At 46.3% G+C, this 11562-nt stretch overlaps 1 protein-coding gene across 1 annotated transcript in view; it reads left to right on the top strand.

The window, feature by feature from the left end:
• Nucleotides 1-9430, top strand: part of LOC126354808 (zinc carboxypeptidase-like) — a 62794-nt gene extending 53364 nt beyond the window's left edge. The window contains exons 9-10 of the mRNA XM_050004732.1: nt 3109-3193; nt 9176-9430. Of these exons, the coding sequence (XP_049860689.1) occupies nt 3109-3193; nt 9176-9378 (288 nt within the window). The 3' untranslated portion in view covers nt 9379-9430. The remainder of the gene's footprint in view (nt 1-3108; nt 3194-9175) is intronic.
• Nucleotides 9431-11562: the final 2132 nt, after the last annotated feature.

Genomic DNA, 11562 nt, shown 5'->3' on the forward strand with positions numbered 1-11562 from the left:
CTCTGTGGAATGTTCATGTCGACATCCAAGGGTTCAGTGGAGCACGTGCTAGGCACAATGACGCCCGAGGAGTATTGTACACCGGTTGCTGACCATATACATCCCTTCGTGACGATCATGTTTCCCGGCGGTAGTGGTATTTTTCAAGAAGGTAATATGTCATGTCACAAGGCCAGGAGTGTGACGTAGTGGTTCAAGGAATACAGTGCCGAGTTCCCATTGACGTTCTGGCCCCGCAACTCGCCAGATCTGAGCTGGGTCGAACACATCTGGGATGCGATTGCGCATGACGTCAGACCTCATCGCCCTCTCCTCGGAATTTACAGGACTTACACTACTGGCCATTAAAATTGCTACACCAAGAAGAAATGCAGATGATAAACGGGTATTCATTGGACAAATATATTATACTAGAACTGACATGTGATTAATTTTCACGCAATTTGGGTGCATAGATCCAGAACAACCACCTCTGGCCCTAATAAAGGCCATGATACGCCTGGGAACAGAAATTGGATGGCGTGTACAGGTACAGCTGCCCATGCAGCTTCAACACGATACCACAGTTCATCAAGAGTAGTGACTGGCGTGTTGTGGCGAGACAGTTGCTCGGCCACCATTGACCAGACGTTTTCAACTGGTGAGAGATCTGGAGAATGTGCTGGACTGGGCAGCAGTCGAACATTTTTGTATCCAGAAAGGCCCGTACAGGACCTGCAACATGCGGTGATGTATTATCCTGCTGAAATGTAGGGTTTCGTAGGGATCGAATGAAGGGTAGAGCCACGGGTCATAACACATCTGAAATGTAACGTCCACTGTTCAAAGTGCCGTCAATGTGAACATAAGGTGACCGAGACGTGTAACCAATGGCACCCCATACCATCACGGCGGGTGATAAGCCAGTATGGCGATGACGAATACACGCTTCCAATGTGTGTTCACCGCGATGTCGCCTAACACGGATGCGACCATCAAGATGCTGTAAACAGAACCTGGATTCATCCTAAAAATAACGTTATGCCATTTGTGCACCCAGGTTCGTCGTTGAGTACACCACTGCAGGCGCTCCTGTCTGTGATGCAGCGTCAAGAGTAACCGCAGCCATGGTCTCCGAGCTGATAATCCATGCTGCTGCAAACGTCGTCGAACTGTTCGTGCAGATGGTTGTTGTCTTGCAAACGTCCCCACTGTTGACTCAGGGATCGAGACGTGGCTGCACGATCCGTTACAGCCATGCGGATAAGATGCCTGTCATCTCGACTGATAGTTACGAGACTGATAAATATGAGGCCGTTGGGATCCAGCACGACGTTCCATATTACCCTCCTGAACCCACCGACTCCATATTCTGCTAACAGTGACTGGATCTCGACCAACGCGAGGAGCAATGTCGCGATACGATAAACCGCAATTGCGATAGACTACAATCCGACCTTTGTCAAAGTCGGAAACGTGATGATACGCTTTTCTCCTCCTTACACGAGGCATCACAACAACGTTTCACCAGGCAACGCCGGTCAACTGCTGTTTGTGTATGAGAAATCGGTTGGAAACTTTCCTCATGTTAGCACATTGTAGGTGCCGCCACCGGCGCCAACTTTGTGTGAATGCTCTGAAAAGCTAATCATTTGCATATCACAGCATCTTCTTCCTCTCGGTTAAAGTTCCCGTCTGTAGCACGTCATCTTCGTGGTGTAGCAATTTTAAAGGCCAGTAGTGTAGATGACTTGTGTGTGCAGATGTGGTGACAACTCCCTCCAGTCACCTACCAAGGCCTCATTGTTTTCACATCACTTCGGTTCCCCACTGTTACCAGTGTCAAAGGTGGACACATTGGTTATTGAGGTCTTGCAAGCTACCTACTTTCTGTACATCCTCTTCCGAAAGGAGTAGCCGACCTTTCAAGGCCCTTTTTTCAGGGACCTAAAGGGTGTTAATTAGCTGGGGAGAGACCAGGACTATAAGACAGGCGTTCCAGTGTCTCCCACGAGTTGGCGTAACTTTGCGTTACTATATTTGCGATACGGTAACGTGTGTTTTCATGCAGCAGCAAGACCCAGTGCGATACTTGCCGCACACTTCCACAACGGTCGTTTTCTACTGACATGCTGCCCCGTACACATGCTTTATTCTCCGATTGATGTCTGCCGGTGTTTGTCCTTAGGCAGCTCATAAAAAATAACAGGTCGTTGGTTATCTTTGGACGCATTTGGTAATAACGTCGGCGTAGCTCACGATTCCGCATTCACTGCACGCACTTCGGAAAGGCACAAATGCTGCAAAAAAAAAAAAAAAAATGGTTCAAATGGCTCTAAGCACTATGGGACATCTGAGGTCATCAGTCCCCTAAACCTAACTAACCTAAGTACATCACAAACATCCATGCCCGAGGCAGGATTCGAACCTGCGACCGTAGCGGTCGCGCGGTTCCAGACTGAAACGCCTAGAACCGCTCGGCCACACTGGCCGGCACAAATACGGCATTAATCTTTTGCCTACGTGTTGTTGCTTATACACGCGCGTCGGAGTAGCGCTACGTTCCGTGTACGGTGCAGCAGCGCCCTCGAATGGGAACTTTTTGATCGCCCTTATAATTCGACTACAGAACTCACGTTTTTCTTTCACTGATATTCATTTTATACCTTCTTTTGAACGCACTATGCTTCCAGTTAAAATGCTATTGCAAATCCTTTGCCGTCTCTGACAGAATTACAGTTTTTTTGGCAAACTGCATAGTTTTTATGTTTTCTTCCTGAACTGCAATTCTTTTTCCAAATCCCTGCGAGGTTTCTTTATTCTTTGCTTGCTGTACAGATTAGTTAACATCGGGTAGATGCTACAGCCTTGTCTCACTCCCAACTTACTCTTTTATTTCGTGCCCTTCAATTCTTATAACACCAGTCTGGTTTCTGCACAATTTGTAGATAACCTTCCGCTCTCTTCGTTTTAGCCCTGCTGTTCTCAAAGTTGCAAAGAGTGTATTCCAGTCTACGCTATCAAAAGATTTCTCTAAATCTACAAATGCTGTAAACGTAGGTTTACCTTTCTTCAGTTTGTCTTCTAACGTAAAAATGACTTATACGCATGTTTCCGCTTTTTTTCCAGCTTGAAATAGCGGGTAGGGCTGCAGAAGTTCTGGCTTCCAGATACGGCACCCAGTTCACATACGGCAGCATTGTGGACACTATATGTGAGTACCAACACGATCCTGATGTAACAATATACTGTGTACCAATAACAAAAGCCATTTCAACTAAAAAGATATCTATATGAAGATAGTAACTGTTCTCGAAAGAACAGATACCATTGATGACCGTGCAGCTTCTCTAGAATAAATGATAATTAAATGAAAGCCTTCATATATAATTAAAGGCTACCCGGCCATTGACCTTCGTCTATGCGAATGCGCACAGGTTGCCCGAACTCTTACGAGAATCGTCAATTTAGTGGGCGCGAGTAATGAGTGGATGGGCAAATACCTATTAGGTACATCACGTATATCGATTTTGGACAGTTGGAAATGTGGGTCTCACGGGAAGCGTGCACAGGATAAGTCCCTGCAGTCGGGATATTCACCTGTGTCCTCCGTGGCTGAGATGGATAGAGTAAGCAGCAGATCCCGCGTTCGAGTCCCGGTTGCGGAACATATTTTCAACTGTCCCCATCGATGTATATCAACAACACCTGTCGGCAGCTGAGGGTTTCAATTAATTATCATTTAAAAAGATATCAGTTCAAAAATATGAGTAGTAGCTTTAATAATAGTTGTAGCAGTAGCAGTTTTATTCATACGTAGATCACCTTTAAGAGGATATCAGATTCGTCGTAGTATTGCAACTGAAGAAGAACAACAAAATGTAATTCATGTATACAGTCATTCACATTTCTACAGGTTTAGTTTGAGAAAGATGGGACACATAGTCGCCCATGTTCTTACAGCATATTTGAAAGACATTTAACCTTCCTGTAACATTTAAGTGCTATTCACTGTTCCTGAAACACAACCTATAGTACGTAATCGGCTAAGCAGAATAATACCGTGACGTATATGCGATACTGCTTACTCCAGAAACATTCCGTGCCTGCGAGAAACGCGACAACATAGCCCATGACTCGACAACATGCTTCTTCTTTCCATCACACCTCAATACTGAAATTCCCAATACCATAAGATCAAAAATTAGATTAATAGGAATTATTATTCGGCAGTGATAATGCAGACACATTATTCTTTGGAATTGCACGTATCCTGAGAAAAAAAGTATTACGTATTTATTTAAATCACTGGAACGACATCTAAGGAGACTGGTAGCTAGTTTATGCGTCAGATGCTGCAACCAAATAAATACATATTTTACGGCAAGGCATCTTCCTTGGGCTTCGGTAGGGTTAAACCGTGTCTCGAAGATGGTCGCTTGACGGAAATTAGTTGCCTCTAAATCAGTATTCATTACAACAGCTTTTGGTTGTTCCACCCTGTCGGTGATTGAACTGGAAGGATCTTGGATTGCATCTCATATCCAGCGAAAGAAATAAACGATTTGAAAATAAAGATAATAATAATAATAATAATAATAATAATAACAGTCTTAGAAAAGTGAAACACTTTAGCGAAACATCTGAATCGTCCAATGCTGATATTGATTCTTTAATTTAGATTTCACAAAGTTGTCAGTAAATAGAACAGAGGCCTCAAAGGCAAAATATATAGGAAAACTATACCTTCAGACAGTGTTGACTAATAATTTATTGTCCACAGCACCCAGTCATTCACAAACAAGCGGCATTCCATTCTTTGGTGCACCATCTCATACCTGATTCAGTGTCCAAAGAAGATTTCCGAGGAGAGTTAGACACTATGAAATTTATTTCGTCAACCATAGGCTATAACCCAGTCATGATTGGACACACGTAACACAAGAAGCGAAAACCAAGCCACAATCTTCCTTTATGCTTCCTCAGCTGATTTTTTCAGCGTTTGCAAAAGGTGGTGTACTTTCAGGTACTTAGGACAAGTGCCGTAGATTGTAGCTACAACGCTGAAATCCTGCATGTGCGAAGATTCTTACTATTTGAGAAAAACAACAATCCAGTATATTTTCAACAAACAAGACCCAGTTAATACATGACAGAGCAGGCCGGGCTGGCCGAGCGGCTCTAGGCGCTACAGTCCGGAACCACACGATCGCTACGGTCGCAGGTTCGAATCCTGCCTCGGGCATGGATGTGTGTGATGTCCTTAGGTTAGTTAGGTTTAAGTAGTTCTAAGTTCTACGGGACTGATGACCTCAGAAGTTAAGTCCCATAGTGCTCAGAGCCATTTGAAACATTTCTGAATACGCGACAGTGGCGCATGTAAAATGGTTGATCTTGACTGTAATGCGTTTTACATGCGTCAGTTAGGCAGAGACATGGCAAAAATAATGACTGACCATTGACGCAATTCGAAGTCTTAGAATTCTGACTACAGATTTGCTGAGTGTGTACCAGACACAGTCCCAGGTCCTCTTTCTGGCAAGCAAAGGATAAAAACTGAATCTATCTAAAGCCCTGGAGATCAATAAACATCTGACACACACAATCCTCATTTAATGTTACATGACAGAACATAGTTTAATATTTCCCCTATCTTAACATCTGTTAAGCTCAAAATACACTCCTGGAAATTGAAATAAGAACACCGTGAATTCATTGTCCCAGGAAGGGGAAACTTTATTGACACATTCCTGGGGTCAGATACATCACATGATCACACTGACAGAACCACAGGCACATAGACACAGGCAACAGAGCATGCACAATGTCGGCACTAGTACAGTGTACATCCGCCTTTCGCAGCAATGCTATTCTCCCAAGGAGACGATCGTAGAGATGCTGGATGTAGTCCTGTGGAACGGCTTGCCATGCCATTTGCACCTGGCGCCTCAGTTGGACCAGCTTTCGTGATGGACGTGCAGACCGCGTGAGACGACGCTTCATCCAGTGCCAAACATGCTCAATGGGGGACAGATCCGGAGATCTGCGGACGTGCATTGTCCTGTTGGAACAGCAAGTTCCCTTGCCGGTCTAGGAATGGTAGAACGATGGGTTCGATGACGGTTTGGATGTACCGTGCACTATTCAGTGTCCCCTCGACGATCACCAGAGGTGTACGGCCAGTGTAGGAGATCGCTCCCCACACCATGATGCCGGGTGTTGGCCCTGTGTGCCTCGGTCGTATGCAGTCCTGATTGTGGCGCTCACCTGCACGGCGCCAAACACGCATACGACCATCATTGGCACCAAGGCAGAAGCGACTCTCATCGCTGAAGACGACACGTCTCCATTCGTCCCTCCATTCACGCCTGTCGCGACACCACTGGAGGCGGGCTGCACGATGTTGGGGCGTGAGCGGAAGACGGCCTAACGGTGTGCGGGACCGTAGCCCAGCTTCATGGAGACGGTTGCGAATGGTCCTCGCCGATACCCCAGGAGCAACAGTGTCCCTAATTTGCTGGGAAGTGGCGGTGCGGTCCCCTACGGCACTGCGTAGGATCCTACGGTCTTGGCGTGCATTCGTGCGTCGCTGCGGTCCGGTCCCAGGTCGACGGGCACGTGCACCTTCCGCCGACCACTGGCGACAACATCGATGTACTGTGGAGACCTCACGCCCCACGTGTTGAGCAATTCGGCGGTACGTCCACCCGGCCTCCCGCATGCCCACTATACGCCCTCGCTCAAAGTCCGTCAACTGCACATACGGTTAACGTCCACGCTGTCGCGGCATGCTACCAGTGTTAAAGACTGCGATGGAGCTCCGTATGCCACGGCAAACTGGCTGACACTGACGCCGGCGGTGCACAAATGCTGCGCAGCTAGCGCCATTCCACGGCCAACACCGCGGTTCCTGGTGTGTCCGCTGTGCCGTGCGTGTGATCATTGCTTGTACAGCCCTCTCGCAGTGTCCGGAGCATGTATGGTGGGTCTGACACACCGGTGTCAATATGTTCTTTTTTCCATTTCCAGGAGTGTATCTTCAGTTACTCCCACACTATACGTTACATTCTATGCCTCCATTTCTTCTTGTATTTATTTATTTTATTGCGACTGTCAACGTCTTCCAAATCGTTATACACTGCACTGCGGTGATAAAACGCATAGGATAGCGACGGAGAATAAACAGACTTTGGACGCAGAATGCTAGTCGGAGCTAGACGTATGGGACATTCCATTTAGGAAGTCGTTACGGAATTCAGTTTTTAGAGATCCATAGTGTCAAGAGTGTGCCGAGAAAACCAAACGTCAGGCATTACACCTCACCACGGGCAACGCAGTAGCCGACGACTTTCACTTAACGACCGAGAGGAACTACGTTTTCTTAGAATTGTCGGTGCTAACAGACAAGCAACACTGCGTGACATAGCCGCAGATATCAACGTGTGACGTACGACGAACGTATCCGTTAGGACAGTGCGGCGAAATCTGGCGTTGATGGAGTACGGCAGCAGACGATAGACGCGAGTGCTTTTGTTAACATCACTACATCGTCTGCAGCGCCTCTCCTGTGCTTGTGACCACATCGGCTGGACCATAGACGACTGGAAAACCGTGGGCCGATTTGAGTTGGTAAGAGCTTATGGGGGAGTTAGAGAGTGGCGAAGACGCCACGAAGCCATGGACCCAAATTTTTAACAAAGCGTTTTGCAACGTGATGGTGACACCATAATGGCGAGGGATGTGTTTATATCGAATGAAATGGGTCCTCTGGTCGAACTGAACCAATCATTGACTGGAAATGGTTATGTTCGACTACTTGGAGACCATTTGCAGCTATTCATGTACTTCATGTTCCCAAACAACGATCGAATTGTCGCGGGCCTCAATTGTTGGCGATTGGTTTGAAGAACATTTTGGACAGTTCGAGCGAATGATCTGGCCACTCAGATCGCCAGTCGTGAATCCCATGGAACATTTATGCTACCTAATCGAGAGGTCTGTTCATGTCGAAAATCCTGTACTGGCCACGCTTTCGCACTTATGGGCGGCTACAGGGGCAGCATGGTTCAGTATTTCTGCAGGGGACTTCTGAAGACTTGTTGTGTCGATGTCACGTCAAGTTTTATCAGCGTGACTGATAAGTAGTATTCTTCGGGGTGTTCTGCCAAGTTGTAGTTTGCAATTTACGCACAATACTTCGACGACCGACCCAATAGCCTTCTTCAAGTGCTACATCGGTTGGAGTCCAGACAGTGAGTATACATAACAGCAAATCTCCCAGTACATGAAGAAGACGGCTGATTCGGTCGTCTAAGCATTGTGCATACAATATTAACGTGTTATAGCTATTAGTGTTATCATTTACTCTGTTTTTGCATCACATTCCATGTGTTATTCCTTTTCAGGCCTTTCTCCAATATTCTTGTATTTATTTTACTTTATTTTAATGAGATTAACAATTTAATTTGGATTGCTGTATGGTCTGTTCTGTTATTTTTTCCACATGTACCTCTGCTCTTTAGTGTAATTTTTTCTTCATGTGGTCGTCCTCTTCTTTCACCTCACACACACTCTCCCCCCTCTCTCACTCTCTCACTCTCTCTCACTCTCTCTCACTCTCTCTCACTCTCACTCACTCTCACTCACTCTCACTCACTCTCACTCACTCTCACTCTCTCTCACTGTCTCTCACTCTCTCTCACTGTCTCTCACTCTCTCTCACTGTCTCTCACTCTCTCTCACTCTCTCTCACTCTCTCTCACTCTCTCTCACTCTCTCTCACTCTCTCTCACTCTCTCTCACTCTCTCTCACTCTCTCTCTCACTCTCCCCCCCCCCCCCCCCACACACACACACACAGAGCACTGTTTTGTCTAAGTTTAGTCTTATTGTTTTATGGTATGTCTCTTTCACACTTGTTTACTGTTTGGCGTCTATGCTTTCAATTATGTTACAATTGCACTGTCAAAGATGTCATTTTCTCTGTTCTTGCACCTCAGTCTCTACGAATCATATCCTGCCAAAGTTGGTCCCGGTACTGTTTGGTCTTTTATGAATATAGTCGGCAGTAGTCTAATGACATTTTTGTGGTTTTTGTTTGTAAACTTGTTTACTAATGGATTCTTCCTGACGATTTACTTGAACTTGATACCGCAGAGAAAGTTGTAAAGTGAGTGCGCGACGCTCTTCTGCCTCAGACCCGGCTGCCGGCAGCAGCATCGACTGGCTGATGGGCGTGCAGGGCAAGCGGTTCCCCTTCGCGTGGGAGCTGCGGGACACGGGCGAGTTCGGCCACCTGCTGCCCGCGGACCAGATCGTCCCCACCAGCGAGGAGACCTTCGACAGCGTCCTCTCCGTCCTCAGCGACGTGCTCGCGCGCATCCAGCGTGACGGCTCCTAACATCTTTCCCTCCATGTGTGAACTTGGTACAATAAACGCTCTTTCTTAAGCACACTTGTGTTTGACATTTCTGACGCCCTTATCTCTTACGACAGCCTCTGTATAATGACAAATACTCGAGAGTTTTGAGGACTGATGGAATGCTAAACCAGTTCTCAACTGCAAACGTCTGACTTTGCAACATGTGGACAAGCATCCCCGCCGGTAATTCCTCAGAAGTGGTGGGAATAATCTCGTCAATACATAAGCAGATGTGAGATTACTATGGGCGTCATAATAACTGCCTGACAACCTGGTGTAACCTACATCCGACAGTGAATAGGCCTGGTCAACCTGGGACTTGAGCCCACCCTCGTGGTGTGGATGTTCGGAAGTATAAATATGTCTATGGTCTTAAGGTCTCTTTTAGCTACTACACAGACCTGATATTCGCTATTGCGTGGTGTGCACAACACATTGCTTGTTTTTAGTCCTCTGGCCTGGTGTTAGGTCTGTGCTTTTATCTACTGGCAGCTTCATCAGCTACCAGTATGGAAACTACCCCTAAAAAAAAAAAAAAGATTGACACTCAAGTTGGAGGAGCCCACTTAGACGGATACACTGTACCCGGTGCTCGTGGGGACCCAGCGTGAAGAGGTCCACACTTCCGCCAAGTCAAACTGCCCCATTGCGTTCATGTAACTCAACTTCTACAGCTGTATAGTAAGCGCTCCGTCGAGCTGTGCCCTTTCAATCGCTACAGAACGTAGTTGACCAGACCTGCCAATTGCCGAATCCTTGTTCTCTCTGGTTCACCAGGATTTAGTCCAGTTATATCCAACTTCCCTCGAGAAGTTAGCCGTCAAACCCATCAATATATTATTTCTCACGTTGGTATTGCTTCTGTCACCATCAAGGACGAGTAACCGACGAGGACGCTTGGACTCTAACCGTACCACTCATGTTACACTGCCTGAGAATGCCCGTCATCCTAGGAACTTGAGGCATGGCAGTTTCACACAGTTCTAGGAATAACCAGCGTGTATCTGCCAAGGAGTTGCATTGTATTCCAAAAGGAACCGTGGTACTGGTGACTACTAGATTGCCTCACATTTTGGACTACTTTCACAACTGGTACCTTCTCTCGCCTGATGAACGAGTCACTCGAGGGTACTTATGCATACCTCCACCACACGACTGAGACTATCAGATAGGTGCCCAAACTCTATGAAAACGGATACTCCGGCAGAGCCATCTTTACGTCGTTCCCAGTGGATACTACCGGCCCGTAACTAAAGATGGTCCTCTTGACAGGAGCCGAGCCAGGTACCATTGTGGATCGTATTTTGGTTTCCCGGTGCTTCCCTAAATCGATTAAGGAGCTGGTTGCTTTGAAAACGACGCATTTTCATTCCTTCTTGCCGTTACCATAATCTGAGAGAGCACTTTCGTTCTAATGGTATCGTTGTCGAAGGATCGCAAACCTGACGTCCTTTAATACAGGAAGCTCCTGCCGCTGGAGACAGACTGTGATTTGCTGGTGGCTGGCCCCCACCACTCGACTCGATGAAATGTAAATCACAAAGTTATTCAAATTACAGTTTGTGAAAGGGCGTGCAGAGTTAGCTGTAGGTTCCCCCAGACACACATATCACGTTGTCGTTCTGTTTTTGAAGCCTTTCTTCTCCAGCCTCAGTTTTACTAGTACTGCACCTTTTGCAACTACATATAGTCTTATTTGAAGGAGACGCGTGTTGATCTAATTGAAGCATCTTCAGTGGACACTGTGGCAACTGTGGAATTACTTACAGATCGTTTACACGCAAACACACACGAACGCACGCGCGCACACACACACAAACACGAGTTGAAAACATTGAAATACACAATAGATGCTGCCACAGTCACAATAGCAAAATCCAAAAAGACAATGGCATTCTAAGTGATCAACAAGAGGTACATGAGGTGAATGTGGATATATAAAAACATGCTAGTGAGAAAATATATTGCGTTAGTGGAGTCCATTGCGCTAAAGACCTAACCCTTGTGTGTAGAAGAACGCTTAAAAATGCTGCAGGGGCCGTAAAAAGTGAGTAATAAAAGTAATTTTAAACGTGATAACTGTTTGTGATGTCGTTAAACCGATTTGAAAACAAAACCACAATTTTACAGCGGCCGCTGAATATGCTTTAGGTAATGCAACAC

Source organism: Schistocerca gregaria, chromosome 3, assembly GCF_023897955.1.
Source record: "Schistocerca gregaria isolate iqSchGreg1 chromosome 3, iqSchGreg1.2, whole genome shotgun sequence".
In the NCBI taxonomy this organism is placed as follows: domain Eukaryota; kingdom Metazoa; phylum Arthropoda; class Insecta; order Orthoptera; family Acrididae; genus Schistocerca; species Schistocerca gregaria.